The 24440-nt window shown below is 40.9% G+C and overlaps 3 protein-coding genes across 4 annotated transcripts; all 3 read right to left on the reverse strand.

The window, feature by feature from the left end:
* Positions 1–555: 555 nt before the first annotated feature.
* On the reverse strand, positions 556–2581 carry car15 (carbonic anhydrase 15). Its single transcript, XM_041058458.1, has 8 exons — positions 2487–2581; positions 2333–2362; positions 1742–1918; positions 1503–1648; positions 1300–1392; positions 1136–1202; positions 887–1047; positions 556–780 (listed from the first exon to the last, which is right to left on the reverse strand). Exons 1-8 carry the CDS (start codon positions 2536–2538, stop codon positions 556–558), a joined length of 951 nt encoding a protein of 316 aa, XP_040914392.1. The 5' UTR covers positions 2539–2581.
* A 1981-nt stretch (positions 2582–4562) lies between these two features.
* Positions 4563–18218, reverse strand: dgcr2 (DiGeorge syndrome critical region gene 2). Of its 2 annotated transcripts, XM_041058454.1 has the most exons (11): positions 17821–18218; positions 12187–12219; positions 10878–11000; positions 8676–8762; positions 8340–8550; positions 7696–7772; positions 7414–7596; positions 7084–7287; positions 6783–6935; positions 6364–6600; positions 4563–6273 (listed from the first exon to the last, which is right to left on the reverse strand). In XM_041058454.1, the coding sequence occupies exons 1-11, from the start codon at positions 17900–17902 to the stop codon at positions 6044–6046; spliced, it is 1620 nt and encodes a 539-aa protein (XP_040914388.1). In that variant the 5' UTR covers positions 17903–18218; the 3' UTR covers positions 4563–6043. The 2 variants fall into 2 exon arrangements, with proteins under 2 accessions (XP_040914388.1, XP_040914389.1); XM_041058455.1 differs by lacking the exon at positions 12187–12219.
* Positions 18219–19727: 1509 nt separating this feature from the next.
* ess2 (ess-2 splicing factor homolog) lies at positions 19728–24434 on the reverse strand. The gene is made up of 10 exons (XM_041058502.1): positions 24073–24434; positions 23542–23710; positions 23246–23329; positions 22981–23150; positions 22596–22713; positions 22370–22497; positions 22119–22221; positions 21224–21333; positions 21005–21120; positions 19728–20794 (listed from the first exon to the last, which is right to left on the reverse strand). Exons 1-10 carry the CDS (start codon positions 24217–24219, stop codon positions 20515–20517), a joined length of 1425 nt encoding a protein of 474 aa, XP_040914436.1. The 5' UTR covers positions 24220–24434; the 3' UTR covers positions 19728–20514.
* Positions 24435–24440: the final 6 nt, after the last annotated feature.

The following is a 24440-nucleotide window of genomic DNA, read 5'->3' on the forward strand; positions in this document are numbered from 1 at the left end:
ACCTGTGCGTTTTGTGTTTCGCTAATTAGGAAATGTTAGCATGCTAACATGCTTAACCAACTCCGCGAGCAAGCATCAACATGCTAGCACGCTAAAACTAGCACTTAGCCTGTTAGCACGGCTATGCCTTTTGACCTGTTTTTAAGTTTTGCCTTAACTTATCGTTTGTTTTTGACTAACACACTTAAATTCTAATATTTATCGAGCCACAAACAACCTAAGACGCAAAGTCTAAATGAAAACTAAGTTACCGAACAACATAAAAGGCCTACAGTGATAAATGCACACATAACAAAGCTACCAGTGCTCCGTTCACATTGTTTTAAACTGTTAGTAATGCACCAATGGAGTTAAATAATCCTGCAGAGACAGCAGGACACAATCATGAAAACTTTAGTAACAGTAACATAGTACAGTACTTTTCTTCACAGTTTGTTTTTTTTATATTTGGAGCATCTCTACAGATCTGAAAACTCTACAGAAACCTCTCATATGAATTCATCTTTGTTTGGCGTCGTAGTGTTTGATATTTCATGATTTGGACTTCACGCAGGGCTAAAGTCCAGAGATAAAGCTTCCCAGCAAAATGATTTGAAGCAGCTGCACTGACACAGCTAACCTGAGGGGAGGAGTGGCCGTCCCTGGGAGGAGTCTGGCATCTTTAGATGCGGAGACAGTGCGACTGAAGGTGGGGTGGACATGTCTGAAGTTGTTCTGCAGAGGTGTCACCTGCTCTGCATCCTCCTCTGTGGAGAAGATCTGCGAGGTGAACTGAGCCAACTGCAGGGGGAAATATAAAAATGAAGTTCATTTACAGCGCCCGGGAAGCCATTTAGACCTTTTCAGGAAACACAAAGTATAATTTGAAATGACCTAAGAGACCTACTTGAGACCATGAGATGTAGATGGGGACTTCATACAGAGTCCATACAACCACTTGAGAACATGGAGGGGTGGTGAGGCTGCCATAATAGCGGTAATACTGACTCATGTTGTGCTTCGGCAGAAGGCTCATCAGCGGGAATGGCTTGATTTTAGTAGTTTGGCCTTGGGGAAGGACACACAACCATAATGAGAACAGTTACAAACAACACAAACTGTGAGCAGAAGTTACATTTTGTGTGTTTCCTCAAACCTTTGTAAGCTACAGAGAACAGTTTTTGTGATATGTGTCCAAAGTGCACATTGTCTGCGTAAACAACCTGTGAGAAAAGATAAAATAAGAATGTTTTTGGTTTTTTTTTTTAATGAAAATAACTACAAATGCTTGAATATATCAAACAAATTCGACAAACTAACATCAATGAAGAATCCAAGAACAGCAAGTCCTGTTGGATCATCCAAGGCTGCTGTAAGATTCGGATGGATGGACTTCATGCTGACTATGTGCATCTGGAAATAAACAAAAAGGCACAGAGACATTAAGGGAAGGCTGCACTGCACCGGCCTGCTGCAACATTTGGTTTGTGACAGTGTAGATCTGTCTACTGACCATACTGTACCTCCATTGGGTATCTGCGTCTGTCCACTGTGTGCTCTGAGCCGTTACTGGCCGGGCCTCCCCAGTGGAAGTGCAGCTGGATGGTGTGGTACACATCTGGAAGACCTCCACCGCTCACTGACATGCCACTGCCAACCTGCAGCACAACTGTGAACAAACCAGAAACAAGTCATCACTGACACAAATGTGCAAAAGAGATAATAACACACATTCAGTGTGCAGTATCTGCAGTATATTCACCGGTGTGTCCATCGTTTTTGAGCGTCCAGTGGCCTCCTTGGATCACATCGAAGCCCTCCAGATATAAAGACCCCAGAGAGTCATTTCTGGTCATCTGGTGGTCCAGATTGATGGGAGAGTGGTGCTCATCAAGTAAGGGGTGACATGCGGGGAATGTGTCCCCCCATGCATAAGGATCTGAGGATGGAAAACAAACCATGAGACAGACGAAGAAGTGTTGATCTACGTTAGTGGTCAAACACCTTTTTGCTGTCCTGCCACTCAAATTTTCTTTTCTTTTTTTTTTTTTTTACTAAATGTTTCATTGTTTCTTGTGAAATACAGACAGAAGACACTGCTTCATTTTAAGGGTTCACAAAACAAAAATAGTTCAGTTTTAACTCAGAAATAATGACAGAAACAAAGGCTTAATTGTATAAAATCACAGTCCATTTCAGTTGAATAACGTCTCCCATTGGCCAGTTAATTATTCGTCATACCAGTGGGGCCATAGGGTTGATATTTATGTTACAATTACCATTTTAATAAGAGACCATACTCTGTAAGTTGCTGTCTGTGTTTTTAAAAAAAAATAGTTCATAGGTTACTTACCACAGTGTGGCTCATTGTAACAGTAGTCCTCTGGAATATAGAAACAGCAAACCGTCAAATATTTTATCTTCAATCTAATTGTTATCTTGAATTTAAGAGAAATTACACATAAAAATATGATTTCTGCCGCATGAGACTAAAGCAGGACCCTCACCTGAATCAGCGTATGAAACAATGATCATGAGGAGAGCAGCAGTCCAAACCATGGTAGGATCCCGCAGCCCGATGAAGCAGACAGGTGTCGGTATCTGAGGTAGACTGAAAATCAGTGCAAACGTCCTGCTTAAGTAGAGGAGTGGAGGTGAAAGCTGAGTTTTATTTTCTCCTGGTCTGATCTGTGAACTGTGTCATTACCAGTCTAGTGGTCTTTTCTGATCAACAGGCTCATTGATGCAAAGACAGCCCCCCCCCCCGCCTCCCCTCTAACCCCATCGCTGCTGCCAGCATCAATGCCCAGTAACAAGACACATTCATCTCATGGGAAACTCAGAGGATGTGTAGCTCACTGAATTACAAAGGAGCAGATCCTATATGCACCACCAGCAACAGTCTGATTAGAAGATGTGGAAAATCCACCCTATCATTTTATAACATTTTAATGAGTTCTTTAGGTTTTCCTATTAGTTCCCATCATTGTCCACCAAGCAAAATATTAAAGCACTGAAATGATTTTTCATTATAAATAGAAACGTACTGAATGAGTGCAGTTTGTGTAGTTAAAATCTGCAAAACATCTAAATATATCAGCTGATTAGTAAAGTTCTTTGAGTAAACAAAAGCATTATTGAAATTTTATGCTTTCACATAAATATCTTCTACATAACAAAAAACAAAACCAAAATTGAACTAATTATGTAGCACATAAAATAATGTTTAACTTATATCTCCTTAACTTTCAGCCTTAAATATGAAGCATTTTAAATGATGATGGATGTTCAGATTCTCCGCTTCACCATCGTCTTGAGCGAACAGCTCAGCGTTAAGTGTTACGTCTCATCCAGGAATAGATTATGTGATTCTGTCACTACTTGGCCCGTGTGAACAAAGCCCCTTTTCTTCAGCAACAATGCTTTCCAGCAGAGTATCACTATCTCTGCTCCGCCTGCTGCCTCGTGAGTCACTGTGAGGTGCGCTATATCCCCTTTCCTTAAATTATTTGAATCTTTTGATTGCCGTGGATTGGATTTATCCAACAACCTCCATCTCACTGCTGGGGGATTTCCCCGCATCCCACCTTAATCCTCTGACATTTGGTCACTTCAGGCGGAGGAATTCTTCCGCAAGTCAAAGGACTCTCACACCAGCTAAATGCCGTGATTGACGAGGTTCAAAATAAAGTTCAGTGTGTGTTCATACCCACTGACGCATGAATCGTCCTTCATGGTGCAATTTATTTGGCATTTGATTAGATGTACATCTACCTCAGAAAAACACAAGCCCCCACCCCCCACCCCTGCAAATGAAGCATCTTGTAAAATTTAAAGGCTATGAAATAAAAGACAATGAAATGAAGCATCTGTTTGTATTGTACATAAAACATTTCAAACCCAATAAAATGAGTTTTCACACCACCATAGTCTTGCACAGGAACTACAGTGTAAATGCAGCTGTTCGGGTTGTGGGCAAGGTTTCGGACGCGTGTGGAGATATTAAACTATATGCAGGAGTATCTGAACTGACTGTACAGGACACACTGTTGAGCTAAAAATGTTTCCATCAACAAAAAGAAAAAAGAAAACAAACAAACAAAAAAACCCAAAGCAAATCTCAGCATGCTAGAAGATAAAAACATGCACTGCAGGTCCAAAAAGCAGGTTGAAAAAAATAAAACCAAACAAGCTTGATGAAAAAAAAAAAAAAAAATCCAAACCATTACACCATCTCCTATACACACATGCACATCAATTTGTTCTACAATTTATGACATTTTGTTTGTTGGATAATCCACTGTGGATTGTCAATATGCCAAAAAAAGGGGGGAAAATAAATTTCAGCACAAAAAGTATTTTATACATAAAATACATTCAAACATGAGATACACAGACGTGCACAGTCATTCAGACACATATACAGCTGTTTTTCTCGAGGCAGATCAAAAGCAGGTTGAATGCTGGTGGTTGTGGGTCGTCTCTGACTCCGACTTCCTCAGGCTTATAAAATTCATCCTTGAGTGAATCAAACGATTGTCGTCATAACAGGGGTCTAATTCGTTCCAAATATACAGTTTACACTTCTCTTTTATCACAATTTTCTTTCTTTCTTTCTTTTTTTTTTTTTTTACTGCGATCCCACTGAGAAACAAGAACAATAACAGACCCATCAATACCAAAACAGAAAAGATTCACATCTACAGGCAGTGGCATCCTCTTCATCGGGAGCTGAAAACGACCTCAGAACTGAGACAACAGATGCACCGCGTGATGAATCGCACATACAAACAAATCAGGAATGGAGGGGCAGCATCCAAATGTGACGACTAACAAATAACTTTCCAAAAAAAAAGAAAAAGAAGGAAAAAAAAAACTGATTTTATCGAGGGATGAGCGTGCAAAATATTGAGCTCTGAGTCACTAAATATGGTTCAGTTAGCAAATACACAACTAGCCTGTGAAGAGCTGATGACAAAGTAACAACACTGGGACCCTCTGCATGATTAGAACGGTTATTTTAAATAAGCGTATTTTTTCCAGATTTAATGACGGGGTATCATCCCTGTTCTTCACACATACACTTCAAAAAGCTTCACTGCTTTCCCTCGCTGATCAGTTGAAACAATCAGGATTACAGCCTGCAGTCATAAGTTATCATCAAAAAGAACACAATACCAAACTCTGCATTTATCAGTACCACAACATTCGTTGATACATAATGCCTTGTGTCAGCATTATCTAATAAAAACCCTATAGGAGGAAACTAATCGTACCTTCTTGCAAGGTTAAACCTCTTAACTACAAAACATCTTTCGCTGCAAATATGCGCTATAAACCTGGAAGACAGCTTCATGTATCAGACTAATAAGAAAGTGAGGGGACAGAAGGTTTTTATGAGCAAGTAGAAATCGAGATCTGGGACATGCCGCGACAGACAGAGCTGATGAGATCATTATCTGTAGCCTGGAGAATGACAGATCAACAGATGTGTCCGTTTAAACGACGGTATGACGCAAACAAGAAACGCACAAGGAACAAAAAGCTGGCTTCACAGTCCGTCTGTCATTATTGGCCTTGTGCTGGACCGAGACACACAAGTATTACAAATTCGACTGGCACAGACCTGAGGGGGTATTTACATCAGGGCTTCTCGACCAATCGGGCCAACTCTGAGATGTTTCAAAAGCTTCGCTCAGCTGACGCCAAAAAAGTGCAGCTTCCTCAGCCTGAATGTAGTGTTTTTCTTTTCTGTACAGAAACAGTCCTCTCTGTTCCCTCAGATGCTAGTGTCTCAATAAGAAAAAAAAAAAAGAAAAAAAAAAAAAACGCACTCAGTCCAACTGCACAGTCTTCAGAAAGAGGGCATCCGTTCATCAAAGTAACACCTCTGTTCCACCTTCTGATATGTCTGTACAAACTTTAACTCATTTCTCTGCAGTCAGCACTTTAGATAAATGACACAACGGTGTCCTCCGTCCTCTCCCGGTGCAGAACGCACTCATGACCTTCCTCCACCAGCAGGTAATGTCCGGGTGCAGCTCCCTGCCATCCGTCCACAGTCCTATACCACAGTGCTGAGGGAGGCGCAGTCTGCAGGCATGGAAGCGGGGGCGTGGCCATCTGTCGGGGTGTCTGGCCCCACCAGGAGGGTGCTGCTATCTATGGAGTCCTCCCTCTCCTGGGAGGACGGTGCCGAGCCTGGCATGGGACCAGAAGCGTTGGGAATATCGGCCTGGAGTCCGTCTCCTATGGCGTTCATCTGGCTCGGCACCATGGAAACCCCACTGTGTCCTGAGGGTTATGACAAACAGAGGAAATGAAAACTCTCTTTTCTGTACGTGATGAGATACAGGAGTAAACAAGACAAGGATCTGTGCCTACCGAGGTCCACGTAGAGGAGGCTGTCTGGGTTGATGGAGGCCTCATACGGAGGAGGGGGGTCATCAGGGTGCTGGATGTCTGGGTATTTGTAGGCTGCGTACGGTGGAGGTGGCTCTTGGAAATGAAAAGCACCTCCCTCTCCATCATCAGACAGATGCAGGGGAGTGAGGCCGGTGCCAAAGGCATCTGGGCCGTAATCAAAGCCTGGGACTCGTCTTCCAAGGTTAAAGTGATGCACTGAGCCGATAAAAACAGACAGACACAGAGGACGATGTGAAATGACTGCTACAATATCAGCCGCTGCATTTAAAATCAATATAAAATAAACAGTTGTGAGGCAGTTAAATCAACCGAAACTAATTATAATGGCAAAGCCTGAGAGTGCTGTGTGTGGAATGTCCAGCAGGCTTAATGCTCACAGTTTCCTCCGATCAGTGTTTCGATGCGTTCACGTCTCCGCTGACGGAGCCTGTGCACCATGAAGAGCAGCAGAGAGAGGATGAGGAAGGATGAGATACAGCTGACGATCAGTCTCATCCCGCTGGCCATGGAGTCAAACAGGCTGTTTCCATCTGAGGGGAAAACAACAAAATCTGTTGATTTCAAGCTCCTGAGTATGACAAAGGCACTAATTTCTCCCTCTGAAAGAATCGAACATAAAAAAAAAAAACCACACTGTCTAAAGTCAAAATGACTCAATGTATCAGGAGGTGTCAGTACCTGGATCCAGGCAGGTGAACTTGCAGCACTCTTTGGGATCCTTGCGGAAGTGCTGACAGCCCTGCGGCCGCTCACACAGCGCAGCCACGCACATCTCGGGCTCGCCGTCATGACACGTGCAGCTCAGACATGGATCGTCCCCCTTTGGCGTGAAGTAGTAGCCCTCGTTTACAACATTGTCTTTTATATCCACGCATGTTTGCCCTGTCAAGGAAATATAACAACATGAGGACACAGTGCAAAAAACATTACAACTGGAAAAAAAGAAAAAAAAAAAACGTGTGTCGCTTTGGTGACATATCTGGGGGAAAAGACAAAATGAGCACATACTCCTCTTGCAGAGAAAGGGGAACTTCTTGTAGCAGTTCTCAGCGTGCCAACTGTGCAGGCCTCGTTCATTCATGCTTTTGATCTGAAAGCGCTGCAGCTGGGCACAGAAGACGTTGTCCTGAGTGGGAGACGCCTCCCCAAAATTGGTCAGACCCTCGGGGGGCAGAAACACCTGCATCGACCCTGTTGAGAAACATAACGCCAGCAATTTTAAACACTCGCCGCACTTAAAGAACAGAAAATGCTTTCTTAAAAAGGAAGACAAAACAAGATCTTAAATACCTTTGTATGCTACCTCCCAGCGGCCCTCCAGAGAGTGGTTCTGATTGGTGATCACATACTGGTAGCCAACCCAAAACCTTAAAAACAGAAAAAGTTCATTACTGCAATGTTTAAATTCAATGTGTCAAATGATCCATTTCGGGGCTTGTGCACAGGCCAGTATAAAATGAGTAACTACCCCAGTTGGCCACTAGATGGCCCCCAACCATTAACAGAGAACAAGAACTCCCCTACCTCTGCTATAACAGGCCGATATATCTGACTGTATATTTTATACCATAGAAACAAAAAAGGTCAAGCAAGGACAAAGTATATGTTTAATGACTTAGAAAAGGTGTGTGAATCAAGGCCAAATTAAAAGCTTAGAGACAACAGTGCACAGGATGGACAGAGCTGTGCACAAGGACAGAAAAACCTGCAAAATGTTTCTTTGGAGCAGAGTTTTTTCCCCACAGAAACTGCAACTGTTCAGGCACTTAAGAAGCCATTAATCACATCCGATTAACTGGTAAATGTCTCTAGAAAAATCACAAAACTCTGATTAAACAGTAAGAACATCCACAAAGTTCAGCTCTTTCTGGAACTCACGGCCAAAGGCTTAAACCACATTTTTCAGACCTCACCACAGTTAGTAAAAAACTCACTTGCACTGGTCTCTGCGCTCACAGACTTTGTCGTCGAAATCCACCTCGATCTTCAGTATGAACTGCAGCTCTTCATTGGTCACAAACGTAGCCAATGAGCCGTTGACTTTCTGACAAGTATCCACAGCCTGCCAGTAGTTCTCGTTCCTCAGGTAGACTTTGTAACAGCTGGCCGTCTTCTCGTAGTGGTGCCACCCGCTGGGGCATTTCTCTGTTGATGGAGAGGAAACGTTAGCATTGGAGTTGATGAAAGCTGGGTAGACAATCATAGTGCAGATTAAACCACTATAAACATCAACTAAAATAGACTCGGAGAGAGTAATATGAGACGCTTACTGTTGAAGCGCACAGGCTGAGCCACACCAATGACGTCTTCTACCTGGTCATATCCGTTGCCAAAACGAAACCTCTCCTCCTTCATAGCTGCAAGAAAATTCCTGAAGGTCAATGAATGTGAACAAGCTTTTTCCAACTAATTTTTTTTTTTTTTTTAAAGGTTTTCTGGAACTCTTTTTTTTTTCTTCCCAGTGCACAGATTGGTTTATGTTGTGCAACCTGTTAAAAAAGCTTGTGATGTAATGAGCCACTGTCAGACTGCTCCTGTGTTCAAAGGCAAGAATAGACCTTTTTCATTTGTCTGATGGCCTGGTACATAAATAGATAAAGCCATGAACCGTCAGTGCTGCTTGTTTCTGCATCAGCTCTGCCTCGTAATTCCTCCTCATTCAAGCCCTTTTGGTTACAAGTAATACGACAGCTGCATGTATTCATGAATGTCCATAGATTATATGGCCTAAATAGTGGCTTTCCTCAAGGTACACTTCCCTTTCTCACGCTTGTTGTGTACTTTATACACTTCTGGTAAACATTTCTTCCTGTGCTGAGGTTCATTACGTAAGACATGAATTTCTAAACATCAAGTTTGTGTCTTGACAACCGTTCATGACTCAGAAAAGATGAAGGAAGTACACAGATTTGAGGAAGATAAAAACAGAAGCAAAGCCTCGCAGACTGTGTAGCTTGTATCCTCTTCTAAGAATAAAAAGGGGTTTACAGTGATCTACGATCTGGAGTGAGGGCAGAATTTACTTTGGTTTCTCTCTCTTTAGATCATATTATTAATGGATTTTTCATTTTTCAAGTATCATACAGGTATTCTGCAGTAGGTTGTCCACACAGTTTCTAACTGTACAATAACTGGTCTTTTGTTTGAAATGTGGCTAACCTGTAATGTGTTTTTCTGACAATTAGATATTTTACTATACCATTTCCTCTTTTCAATTTCTAATATGTATTAACATTACAAGGTTGAACAGTCTCCTCCAGTGTTTAGGTGGATGGAATTAGTGTGAAGGATTGCTGCACCTTGCCATGTTATTCAACAAAGAGCTAATCCCAAACAAGAACATTGATTTCCATGCGTGCTGTTGATTTAGTAGACAATAGCCCCTCACTGAGGAATGTGTAAACAATGTTTGGATTTTTCTTGCATATCTCTATTAAAAAAAACCACAGCTACTCTGCACAGGCAAAATGAACAAGATGTTCAGCTGAAAGCTTTTTTCAATGAACAATAATCTGCACATTTGCAGAGTATACCATAGATGCTTTTGTGTTTTTTTTGTTTTCTGTTTTAACAAACAAAGAAAAAAACGGGGGAGTTTCTGCTGCAATGTTCAGTGTTCGGTTAATGTTTCTAATAACATTTCCTGCTTTTATTTCCTGTTCTATATATGTGTCCAGTGTAAAACCTCACTCAGTATACAGTGTTACTGGCAGGCCGACAACATTAACTCAAAGCATGCACAACTAGTGCTGTATAGAGGTCACATGCTGGACTCAATCCTTTCAATAATTCCCATTGTGCAGCCAGAGATCTGGGGATAAGGTCTCTCTGGATTTAAGAAGGAGAAACAATAGGATTTCGGTCAGAGGCTTAGCACTGCAACATATATGGAGTGTTGAAGAGATCAACAAACAGTAAACAAAAACACAGACACACAGACACATGTGTAGCCACTCAGAACTTAACTCTGCTTCCTTCTCCCATCTGACGCTGTCATTCCAGATCGGCTTTTGTGATTCACTGAGGTGGATTAGGAGGACTTTTTCATACCGGCAGACTTAAAACCAAGTCTGAACTGCTTGGTAAAAGCAAATCAGCTGGACTGAACTCTGGGGATTTTACTGTGCTACACACACACACACACACACACAAACACACACACACTACAAATGTGACTAGGCCGCCTTGCAGTTCAGTTAGGGATGCATTTGCTCTCACACTGTAGACGACTTCTGTTCCTATGTAGTTAACATGCATCACAGAGCACCTCTGAATACTGGTTGATTAGATCCCAGTGCGTTCTTGAAGCACTCTGGGTGCTTTCACACCTGTATGGAGAAGCTGTCCAGCTGTGATCTGATCATCCAAGTGTGAAAAGGTCCTGGGCGTTGCTATTCTTTCCAGAAATCAATCATGTTATGGGTGTTGGGTAACAGAGTAGGCGTAAAAGGGCTTAAGTGAACTATACTCACGGGGACAGTCCATCTCGTCACTCTTGTCCTCACATGCTGTCCAGCCGTCACACTGCCAGGACATTGGGATACATTGCATCTTCCCACTGCGGCAGGCAAACTGCCCAGGGCTGCAGCGCTGCTCTGAAATACAACAAGAGAGTTCGTGTGGTCAAACCTGCATGTGACCGAAGCCTTTTTCAAACAAGAGAAAAACATTTCTAGTCAAAGTCCAGCAGAGGACTGAATGAGGACACTTAAGAATTCACAGTTGTTGTTAAAATAAGAGATCTTAAAAGGTGATGGAGTGGAAATTTTGGGGTCCAGAATAGATTAACAAGTTGGTTAATGCTCCTAATGATACTGAGCAGGGGCAAACTGAGGAAATCACAGTCAAAAAAGACCAGTACTGCTGCAGCCAGTGGGATGAACTGAATCTGGACATTTCAGTATAAATACACACACACACACACACACACACTCCCTGTCAGCCTGTAAGCTCACCCATCAATTCAATGCACTGAGAAAGCAAAGAAGGAAAAAATAGATAATTGGTAGAAACTGGAAAAGGGATTCTGTCAAAAAAAAAAAAAAAAAACCCACAGCTGCTGGTAACTGAAGAGGTTTAGATTAGTTCACACTTAGACGTGTGAGTCCACCCAAAGAGGAACATTTTTCTGTCTCATGTCTGCAAGCTTGATCCTGCCCAAGTAATTTATCACATTCAACAAAATCAGATCACTAAGATTAAAACAGTAGGACTTTTGTCAGCATGTCTTTTAAACACTTAGCGTCAGCCCTAGATCTACAGCCGACACATACTTAACAACATCTATAGGCTTTTTGTCTGTTTATATCCCTCAGCAACACAGTTTATGCTAAGTGGGTCTCCATGCCACACGTGATTACCACAGGAGCTGTCTCTGCCTCAGAGCTGCCTGTGTCGAGCCTTTATCATGTGATGAATGAACCAGTCTTTTAGAATACTCAAGTACTAAGTCAGTGCAACAGTGAAAATGTACTTATCGCCATGTTAACACATTCTTGTTTTTAAATGATCAACATAAAGACTACACTTAGTACTTAGAAAATTATAGTTTTTCTAACATAATATTAAGAGATGATCAGTTGGAGTCTGATCTTCACAAAGAATTCCTCTTCCACTGAAAAGTACTTCTAAATGTAAGACGTTAAGATTATAGAACAATCACACGTGTTTTCAGCATTTCCATTTAAACAGATTTATGGACAAAAAAAGGCTGGATCTGCTGATATATTCCAACAAAAAGATCAGAGAGCCACTACACTAGAAGACATATTTCTTGCTTACCTGACAATAATCTTGCCAGAGCTAGCCGCGGACCTGAAACAAATAGAAACAATAGAGTGACTATCCTGTATGTCAGTGTATTGATTTTAAGGTGTTTTTAAATTGCACTTGACCAAAGCCAGTGTGATTTTTTTTTTTTAAATCTTCATCCTATTTGGCCTGCTCATTATCTTTTTTTTTAATAAGGAAATCTATTACTGATACTCTCAGCAATTCTCTGGCATTTGTCAGTGACCAGTGATTTCCCCAGTTGCTTTCCCAGTGGTGGGTACATGAAGACCATCTGTTCTTGGATACAGGTGGTTATGTGTACCTACAATGGAGCTGGACCACCCACTCACCTGGCAAATACAGCTACACTATTTTTACTTAGGAAAAAAAGCTCTGGGCTATTTCAAGACCGTGGCTGTCGTTTCATCTGTGCAGCAACCACCTAAGCTGACGTTCAACAAAAAAAGACTTTCAGCTTTGGTGATCCCACAGAGCAAGGTCACAACCTACAGTGGGCTTACAGTGATGCTGTGCTGCAACAAAGGTCACAAACTTTGCATCAAGTGAAATAAAGCTAACAAAATGTGATTTTAAAAAAAGTACTGTTTGTCATCTTGTTTTCACTTGTATAATATAGAGATCACTGCAGTTATGGTGTCATGTATTTCATAAGGTCGTTCTGTCATTAACTATAAATGAGGGGGAAAAAAGTGAGCCTATCTTGTATGGCTAACCTTAATTCAAATCATCTTCTCTCTGCCAAAAGGTGTTTTAAAAGCTCTCTAACACAGCAGACGTCACCCTGTCTTAGTTAAGGCTAAGTGGATTGAGACGCATTACAGACCTGTCTCTGTCTCCTGGGACTGAATGCATTATCAGTGATCCCATTGAGCCTGAAAGTGTGTCGGGTTGATGGAGAACATTAGAGACCATGTATCCCAAATACATCAGAAAGGATTTGTGAATGATGTTAATTTTTAATTTTTACATTTCTACAAAAAAATAAAATTATGTTACAACCAGGCTAGGTTAAAAAAAATACTTTCAAAAACAGTAAGTCAATGTTTTTTTTAAGTGCTTTTAAAGATCCTATAATTGTGTCAATATATATCTCTCATATTTACCAGTTTTCTACAGAGACACGTTTACCAGAGGGAGATGTGAGCATTTTCCTTGCCTGTGCATGGTTCCCAGGTTATATATAACAAGAGCAAAGGATTTATTAAATGTATGTTTTTGCAACAATGCATATGGTAATAACACTTGTTACTTGGCTAATATTAGCTTACTGAGAAACTAAGCAGAAAATAGAGCCCAAATCTATCTGATTGCTGCGTATTTAAAACATTGCTAACTCTTGTTAAGCCTTATCTGTATGTGCTCAGGATGAGAAAATACATGCCTCGGGCTTTCTGATCCATCTGAGCTCTGTTTGAATAAGGACTTCACATCAGTTTTCATGCTTTCAGTGCTTTTCTGATAACTGCTGCTGCTGGAAAGTTCACAAGAGGAGAATTTATTCAGATACCAGCAGCCTACTGCTTTAGGTTACAGGATATTACAAGTTGAATGCACAGCTTGGGCGTCTTGAGATTATAACAGCCTCTATCAGTGACAGCTTCGAGCTGAAGTGGGCCTCCTCTGTCATTTTCTGAACAATGTTCAGATGATTCTGAACACTGATTTCCCTCCCCGTTTGGTAGCAGTTTCACTGGGGAGATTTCAGTGCACACACTTTATAAAGTGGTTAATGTTACTGTTTTTTTGGTGTGTTTTGAAGAGGATTAACCACCACATATCCAGTGCGATGTAATGCTCGACAAACTCAGCCGTTCTGAATTTTGGAGATAGGCTGAGACAAATGAGGAGCAAGCAGGAAACAATCATCTCTTATTGAAGCTATTTCTCTCACAAGCTTTGGATTGTGTGATGTCAAGTCTAAAAATGAGTGAACACTGTCTACCCTGAGAAAAGTGAGCCTCTGCATCTCTTACATAACCAACAGGAAAATACAATAAAGACAATGAGACTGCCCCAACTCAGTCCTACCAAAGTATAACAGCACAGTGAACCGGCCTTGTGCACTCGCTGCATCATCTCCATCCTTTGATGATTCACATCAGCTCAGAGGCTCACTGTTAAAAGCATTGAGTGGGTACAGGCATTCATGTCCATTTCATTATACCACCGCACATTTAAAACCAATATATTCTCTGTTTTGTGTGGATAAAAGCAATGCAGGTCAGATTCCAAGCAGTTTGGTTTGTTTAATGAGTAGCCTACATGAAAAAAAAAAGGATTTTGGTGACGGGAAATTATTAATATGTGTTATTTGAAGTGGCTTCCAAGAAGTTAATCACACATTTTTTTCCTATGTTGCACAGAAAGTGTCAACACTTTCAGTTCATGTCAAAACTGATGTGAGACAGTGCTTAAAATGGCAAACAGAGATGCTCTAAAAACACAGAACTGTTCCACTGAGGTTTACCATGTTAATGTTTATAGCGGTTTATAGCGGTAAATATTAATAGCGGCTATTTACAAATTAGTTTCAACATATGGTGTGTTCCACACCATATAGGAAAACCCATTAATTTAACACCGTAATCACGACAAAACAATAATCTACCTTGATTTTTGGGCAAACTTCATCACTTCTCTTACCACCACATCAACAATAAGATGCCATTTTTAAAAACATTTATTTAGTAAAAAAAGGTACATCGCAGCAAGGATGTGTGGTTGTATTTCAAGTCTTCTCCATTTGGGTCACTGCAAGTTAACCGTCAACTGCAAATGCACCCACACTCGACAGTGGAGGATCAGGTGAACAAAAACATCTGACTGGTTGTTGGCAGATGATGCCTGCCAAAAGTTAAACTATGGCCAACTTTTTTTTTGTGCAGAACAAACAGCGATAAACCAGATGCCAGTGTAACACAGACCGGTTGCTCAGCCCCACAGACCATGAACAAAGTTCAGCTGACTTGTTGCTAAAACTGATGGCCACGTAAAATGCAAAGGGAAGATTTCAGTATTTCTAAGTCTTGGACACGTCCACACTATATGTGCCCAAACAGACTCTGCTAACTTGTGTCAGCAGGCACTGTTGGCTGTGTTGAGCCTCCACCAACTTATGCAGAATCTGCACACAAGTAGTTCCGGCTAACCCAGGCTTTGAAAGTGGAGTGATTTAAGGCCAACAATCCACCTGACATGTCTCTGTATCATGGGTGTAAAATGAAGCAATCACAGGACATGCACATGCACTAACCACAGAGCAAACAGCACTGCCCTGTCATTGGGTATCTGATCATATCTATTTCTATTTTTACATTTGTCACCTACTTTCACAATACTGGACAGAGTTGTGCATATTATACATACATTAGCAAACCGCTGAGACACATGTAAATGACAAAATGACTTGGTCATTACAAGCGGTTCTGATCATCTTTTGAATTAAAAGATATTTGTCACTCTTGCTAGGATGTAGACTGTGTAAAGCCAAACCAAATGTCAAACATCTTAACATTTTAACGTTGTCTGGCTCACTGGCAAGCATCCAGAACTGGTTGTATATGACTGAAGGCTTTAGACAAATCGTTAATACCCATTTAGAAATGTGACAGTTATGCACACTGTCAAGCAACATCAAGCATAGCTGAATAAAACCTTAACCTTTAAGAGGGACTTATATTGCTGCTATAACCTGCTGTGGAAGAAGTGCGGAAACCAGATAAGTCAAGTGCAGATAGGTGGGTAACATAAATGCCAAATGAACAACTTGAAGATCCCGTGAAGATTTGGGGAAAGTCTTTAGTAGAAGTTTTATGTTGCATGTACCTTTGCTAAACCGTCAGATTCTGTAAGATACTCTAAGGTGGCGCAAGCAAACCTGTATGACAGTGTGTTTTGTGCTCACAGCTGCTCAAACATTTTTTATGGTATTATGTTCCAAAAAACTGGATTATTATTTTGCTGGCTGTCCTACCCATTTTGGGAGGCAGCACTTGATGTGCACCAGCATGCTCTACAAAAACACACCCTGTCTGACAAAGCCTGTGCAAAAATACAGGTAGTCCCCCTGCAGGAGCCCTGGCATGAAGGCTACAGCATCACCCAAACAACAAGCAGTGAACTTCAAAACACTGGTTCAGACACACAAGTGAAGCCTAGACAGCACTCTATTCAAAGGGATTGGACACTAGGCTGAAAAATGGACGGCAGATAACCTTCGCTTTTCAGATTAGCTACTCAAGTTATATAAACAAAGGTCTTGTGTTCACTCTTGAACATTAAAGCAAAAAAATGAATTTGCCTTTGAAAAGATGAATAATTACAGTTGACAATGCTCTATAATTGAATGCAAATGAACCACAAATAGGCTCCTAATAAGAACTGTGCACCCAAGAACCAAACCTTCTACACATCAGTAAGAAGCATGCAGTGTTGTTGTATGTCATGTGTTTTCAGGGCAAGAGGTTACTCCTTTGGACTGAGCCTAATAACAATATATTTATCCATGAGTTGAACTGATAATAGTTTATCTAATCTACACAACTATCAGGATCACAAGACTAGACCTAAAGGAGATCACAAGATGCATTCCCCCTTGTTGCTTATATGCATCCAGAAAGCCTATGCAACTGTTTGGATTCAAAGCAAAGCAACTGAGACCAGTGACCTAAAATCATTTGCTTGTTTGGTTCATAAAACACTGGCATTTTGTGACAAACACAATACCTTAAGAGGACTTCAGTGTGCCAGTTCTGTGCAAGAAGAGGTTAGATGGTTTTAAACAGACGTGTATTAAGTATTTACTCATTCTGTGTTTTGAATGGTTTTAATAAGTCATGTACTTTGTCTCCAGTATGCTGCATCTGTGACGTGATTTTTATCCTAAGATACAAAAAAAATCCATCTCGATTTATCAACTTCTAAGTTACATCCATAAGATCCAAAGCATCTTCAGGCGATGGTCATAGCAGTTACATTATTGTGTAGTTCATCAGTCTGGCATGTTAAACTATGTAGCTACAGGAGGAGTGAATGAGAGGTAGGTTTAGTGATGCAGGAGCATGAATCTCCGACATGCATTTCAAATTACAGATTCACGGCTGAACTAAAGGATGTGGTCGAGGGTAAACAAACAATTTTATTCACAGTTGTTAAGCTACCCGCCCTTTATGAGTCGAGAAAGGTCTTTACAGCATAATTTCCCCAACACAGCTATATCAATAAGTGAAAAAAACAAGCTAATTATTAAAGTGAGGCAATAGTCTGTTTGGGAAAAAATGAATACCGTCAAGTGATTTTCCCTGAAAATAACGTGACTGTATGGACCGTGTAGTTAAATCGTTAATGTTTGTCGTTTAATGATTGCCGACTGGAGGTTTTAGTTGGCCTACTTTTATTAAAATTTACTGCTTCGGTGCCGCCGACAGCGAGGCGGTCCTCCGCACTGCCCGGCAGCAGGAGCTCGGCAGCGGTTGAAAAACAATCGGAGTCCGTGGTTTATCCAGCAGGCCTTTCCGCCTGACCCTCCGCTCTCTGCCACCAGCTGTAACCTCCGTTTCTCCCACTTCCCAGTCCAGCCCACGGTATTGTAAGCAAAGGGGGAAACAACTTGGATTTATTTACCTGTCCGTGGTGGGTCCGTTAACGTGAGGACGAAGAGAAGAGAGAAGAGGACGAAACTGCTGCTGTCAGCCTTTGGCAACATTTATCCTCCATTCATAGTAACTCCTCTATCCAGAAATTTAAAACATATACCGAGGATATGCACCACCGTCGCCGCCGCCCTCTCCGGGATTATAACGTTAAACGCTTTACACAATTTATACCCATTTTCTATGCATTCAAAACTGAAACTAACGAAGAAAAACAACGTATGTGAAGCATAGTCGCACCGCGCAGCGAAACAGAATGCCGTTAATCTGGCCGAGCAGCTAACGTTAGCTAACTGGCTCCACCGTTAACGTCGTCCGTCCTCTCCTGCTGCTCGGTGTGGAGCGGCGCTGATCCAAGATGGCTGCGGCCTCCCATCACAACAATCCCAAACATGCAACACACACACAGGCTATCAGCTGGAGGAGCTGCCGGGGCGGAGTTTATCACATTAAACCCGGCGTGACACACGTTAACCAATGCGTGTGTGTACCCATTGAGATTATTATGTGATGAATCCAACCCAAAATATCACTGCTTCTATCGCGAGGATACGGAGTAAAATGCATAAATGTGCAGTACTGATATGTTATAACATAATTAGCTCTCTTTTATGACCCTCCTTCCCTTCTTGGGACAGTCTGGCCCGTTTGACCTCACCTGTTTGTGAGACAGGCTATGGGTCAAACTCCAGGACTGCAATCACCATAACAGGTGAGTCAGTGAGGAAATGTTACAGCCTAATTTTACAGCACAATGTGCACATGATTTAAAAACACTGGGTCGCAGCTCATCTCCCATACTATACATTAAATAAAATTGTATAAATACTAAAAATGCAAGTTATAACTGCATTCTGCACTCAAATCCAGTGGCACCTGCCTCTTTAGCTCACTAATTCACCTCAGATATTGGGATCTTATCCAGGTTGCAAGCACATTCAGCTGCAGTGACAACACTGCTGATACATCTCCTGTAAACATCTTAATGAGGTAATGTTTCTCATTAACCACGATGGTCATATTCATCCACACCACTTCAGACATCTCAATGTGCCATTAAATGTTCATCATTAACCAGCTATGAAACTGGCTTTGAGTATCAAATCTTTATCTTTTAAAGGATAAGTTCACTAAACAATTCTCATATGCCAATTTGGACAACATATATAGTCCTTGTTGTGGAAAAAAATAAGGCACTCTAAACAGATGAAGTTATTACGAAACTTAAACCATCTGAGTTACAAATAGAGTCTTTTAGTAAGATAATCCTGCTTTATGTTACTATTCTTCTGCCACACCTCAGCAAGAAAACACTCTGGGGGAAACGCAAAGAGGGAATTTCGTGCTAAAAAGCCTGTACCGTCAGATGATACCCACTTGACTCAGACTGCTGAAGCCTCATATCAGCTTCCGCTGAGGTTTGAAATACATTTTTGCAAAGGAGGACTTTAGAATTTGTCCTCCACCTCTAACCCTAGAGTTCCACCAAGCTTCATTACCATGCAGTGAACAGACTTAACAAAATGCAAACCCCTCCTTTTAACTTCTTTTGTGACAAGGCCTAAAGAAATGTAGACACCATTTGTTACAAGAGATAAACATATACTTTAAACATCAACACGACTAAAATCAAATGAAAGGTTATCTGAAAAACTGTAATACAACTCAGTCAAAGCCATGTTTGATTCACTCCTTCAAAAGGAAAACATTGACCTATGAACCAGGACTCCTCTGAGACTGGTAAGTTGTAAATCAAGTTGCAGCACTGGTGCTGACTTCCCCACACAACAGACCAAACTCATCTGAAAAAAATGAAAGGTACAAAGTTATTTAATTTCTGATCTACCAATAGTCAGAGAACCAAACTACTGACAAGGATGACACCGTGATTCATTTAATATATTTTTTGAAGACCAATGTTAGTCAATAACGTCAAATTTAAGATTTTAAGAAAATGGTTGTACAGTTTCATGACGCTAAGCCAAACTCTGCCTGTAAATCTTTCAGCTTTAAAGAAGACACATGGCAAAAAGAAACACTCATCATTTACACAAATAATCAGTGAGCTGTCTCATTGAAGTTTTTCATTTTTAACACCAGTGCAAAAGTGTGACATTGGGGAAACCTGCTCCAGGTAACAAAGAATGCAATTTCTATGATGCAGAGATGCACACTGAAATCTGATGGCTACATTTGCAAAGAACTGGGTGACAGGCTATTAGATGCTGTGCGTTAAACTCTAATTTGTATGTTCAATTCTCAGTGATTACTGCGTTATAATTATATTAAAAATGTCAGTTAAACATGCAGATGGGTATGTGGCGGGGATAGCAAAATTTTAACTGGAAGGAAACTGTACAAAAATCTATGAAACTCTGCATTTGGGGAAAAACAAAATATAAAAAATAAAATAAACAAATAATTACAAAGAATTTGGACACTATATTTCACCAGGACAGGATCTACATTTACCCATCTGTGCAAAAATGTAACAAACAAATCCATAAGAATTCTTCAGTCCACTGTACATTTCTTTAGACAATCATCCACCTGAAAGATGTGCTCTTAAATCTGAGAAAAATTAGTCTTTAGAGTTTATAATAAAGCTTTCGACATTACAATAAGTCTGTTTTGTACAATCCCAGCAGAGAGCAGCCTCTCTTACTTAGAAAAAGTCTGAGGCTTTCCGTCTCTTAGGAAGTTGCAGCAGATTGTCTGTGAGTGATGTAAGGTCCTGAGAGCTTGGAGTCTTGGCTTTGTTTGGTGTTGGTGTTCCTGATGGAGTGGACGGGCCACCGAAGGGAGACTTGCAGCCAGAGACTCTGTGTGAGGGAGATGGGGTGTAACTTGCTCTTAGCGCTTTGTCCGTGTATTTGCTAGATGTCCGATTTACGAGCCTCTGCAGGGCGGGGGTGAGGGCTGGGCTCAGACCCTTAGGCGTAAGACTGCAACACAGAAGAGGATGTGGTGCTCGGTTAGTTCATGACAGTAGTAATCTCTTCATGATGGCAATAACAACTACTGTGGAAGACTAGTGGTGTTAAAGACATAGTTTAGAATTTAAGCTCAACTTTCCTTTTAATGGAAAATAGTTGACAGATGCAGTGAGATGTTACGTGTACAAGCAGATAAAATCAGAGTGCAAATGGCTTTACCTTGCAAGGTTCTCTGTGACCTTTCGCAATGCCTCCTGTTTCTTGGCACGGTTTTTAGCCGCAGCTTCATTGGCCATCTTTAAACCCAGCCTCTCTCGTCGTCCAGGTTCTGGGATCTTTTAAGAACAGTTTAGAAAGAAGTGTCAATATCTTAACAAATAATAAACCAAATATGATTAACAAAACCCTGCCTTCCAGTTACCACTGAAGGGTCAGTACCTTAAATGATGGTCCATGATTCCTCTCAACATATGGGGTGTCTGATCCATCCAGACGAAATGGAGTACTCTCGATCTCACCCCAGGTCATCAGAGGTGACTCAGATACACCTAAGGGGACAAAAACAGCTTTCAGATATATACCACGTTCCAAATTATTATGCAAATGATATTTTTCTATGATTTTTCTAAATAGTCGATGCAAATGACAGTCAGCATAATTTTCAAGTCATTAACCGTTACAGTATAAATTGAATGTTATTGAACAAACCTCCCAATGATAACAGAATTTTTTTTTCAAAATTAAAAAACTTAAAATACACTGTTCCAAATTATTACGCACAACAGAGTTTCAAAACATTTTATAGATTGTAAAGACTAACTTCTATTTGTCTGGCAGAAACCTTCCTCGTTGTGCCAGAGCACACACAAACCCTGCTCTGAATCAGCCACAAATCTCTTAACATTACAAAGTTTTCATGAAATATCCAAGGTTTTCATACCTTGTCCAAGGCATTCAATTATTTCACGCTTTTCAGCAGCAGAGAGATCCTTTTCCTTTCCCATATTGCCTGAAAATGTTGGTCTACTTAATAATGTGGAAAGTCCTCAGTAGTTTTTCCTTTAATTGGGCTCACCTGGCAAACTAATTATCACAGGTGTCTGAGATTGAGTTGAGTGATCCAAAGAGCCCTGAGACACAATACCATCCCTGAGTTTAACTGAAAAACTATTAAAAAAAAACAAAAAAAAACTTTATGACACTTAAATACAATTTGCATAATAATTTGGAACGAAGTGTATACTCCAAATGTAGCTGGAACTCCTGATTTGTTTGAGGCAACATTTGGTTTCAACTGTCAACTATGTGGAAGAGGATGTTAGGACCCACTTACCAGGTGCAGGGGAAGGAGTTCTTTCAAAACCATATCCATTCACTGTTGGGGATTCATGTGGGATGAGCTCTTTCCCATCGGGGCCTACTTTACCCTGTTTGAACTAAGCGAAACAAAAAAAAAGCGATGTATCAGCTGCAGCATTCATGAATTAACACTTTTGAATGGGGCACATGTAGGCCAAAATAAAATTACCCCAAATGCAACGGCATGTCTTATTTAAGGTTTTCATGAATATTCCTAAAATTTACCTGTGCGTTGAGAGCTGCAGCCTGTTGAATCTGGCTTTTGTTGAGTGCTTTACTGAATGGGTCTCCAGCAAAGCGTGTATTCTTGTGAACTACTTCCCTTGGCTTTTTAAAGACAGCATCATCAACACCTGCATTGGAAAATGTGAAAAGCACATAACATTCAGTTTTTTTCCCCTCAGAGATGGCCTTTAATGAGGATTTATGTTTTTAAAAAAGAAAATCTTACCCTCTGGATAATACATCAAGGCATTTTTGGCTTTGTACTCCCATGTCTCCAATCCAGCTTTGACACATTCAAGTGCTGCCTTCTCTGCTGATGGTAAAGCAAGGTTCTCCTCATGCCTCTGAAAAACATCAGTGTTTATGAGTGTTTTCACTGGAGTCTAGAGGTGTGCAAAATAATCATCTGACTGCCACTGAAAACTGAGTCTAGCAACACTCATAACCATCTGAGTTGCGGTTTACATGCAGGGACAAGCAACAAACTTTTCACAGCCACATTTGAGACCCCCAGCTGGTCACTGTTTGGTACTCAAGACATAAAGTTAATTAACTGGGCACAGCTAATTTACTCTAAATCATTTAAGTAAAAACTACTCAAACATTCGTACCTGTTTGAATTCCGCCTCAGCCTCATATAACCAGGCATGCTTCAGCTTCTCCTTGTCTTTTGCCAAATCCATTATCTGTTCAAACGATGCATTATCCTCACTGGTGTTTTTAGCAAGGAAACGATCCAGCGAAGGCAGCTCTTTCTCTTCCTTGTCCTCACCTTTGCTGTCTATAAATAAAACATTTATAGTAATAGGGTTAAATTACTGTTAACTATCTACAAGTCTAATTGTTTCAGTATTACAGCCAAACGTGTGTACTTACCTCCTTCTAAAGCTTTACTGCCATGAGTGGAGGAGGGGGACCCTGAGCGGCCCACTGGTGTCTCAAAGCTAGCTGGAGTCACATCTTACACACAGAGAGGACAAAAAGAAAGACTAGTTGTAAAGCACATTCATGGGAACCACACAAAATATCAGGTGAATACATATTTTATCTCTCATGGTATTGTATCACTAGCTTGTAGAATCACTCATTCACATGGAGCAGTAAAAAAAATATTCTTTCTTGCTGTAAGTAAGGTACACAAACATGGAAATACAGCATTTAAATTTGCTTACAAGGTGCAGAAGATCGTGGTGTAGACTTTGTCAAAGATGATCCATATCGGATGGATATCTCTCTCATTCTCTCAAGGTCTCCAGTTTCTTCTGCTTCCAGATAATCCTTCTGCGCTTGCAATTTTGTCACATCTGGGAAGAAATCCCTCTGGATGATCTTCTCTAAATTCTGTTGGAAGTACACAGGTAGGTACATTTGACTTTGAATAAGAGGACAATGAAATGGTCTTTGATACAAAACAACATCAAAACACAGCTATAGAATTGACCTGTATTTTTCATGTAGATCTCACTTTCACTCAGTATATTTTACTTGACTTCCTAGTGCTCAAAACAAAACTGGATGGTAGAGATGCAAATAACTAATATTTTAAATCATCAACTTGTCTCTTAAGTGTCAGAAAATACACAAAATAATTAAGCTTGTAAACTGCTTGTTTGCTAGCATTAACCTAACACAGCACTGTTGTCATCTTGCCTAACAACTACTGACAAGTGCCATACAACCACTGTTGTCTATCGTTTATCTACCTCAATATACTCCTCTTCATCGAGGATCTTTCTCTTCAGCTTCCCCGTCTCCTTCTCCTCGGTTTGCTGCCGGAGAGCCACTGTTGTTACCGCTGAAGGGACGAGAGTCCCGGACAGCGCTTTCCTCACGCTAGCGCTGCCCTCCATTGTGGAGCCTGTTAGCCTCCGAGGATAACAGCTAACGGCTAAAAGCGGTCGTTCAACGACAAAGGCCGATTGGACGAAAACGCAAGGCGGCTTTTCTACTCGACAAATACCACTTAAAAATGTAAATGGTATCGCAGATAATTACACATTTTAAATAGCTGTGAACATAACCAGCTTTAACGCACTAGCTAACTTTTAGCCACAACAGGACGGCGACGTAC

The sequence above is a fragment of the Toxotes jaculatrix genome, chromosome 16, assembly GCF_017976425.1.
Source record: "Toxotes jaculatrix isolate fToxJac2 chromosome 16, fToxJac2.pri, whole genome shotgun sequence".
Classification (NCBI taxonomy): Eukaryota; Metazoa; Chordata; class Actinopteri; family Toxotidae; genus Toxotes; species Toxotes jaculatrix.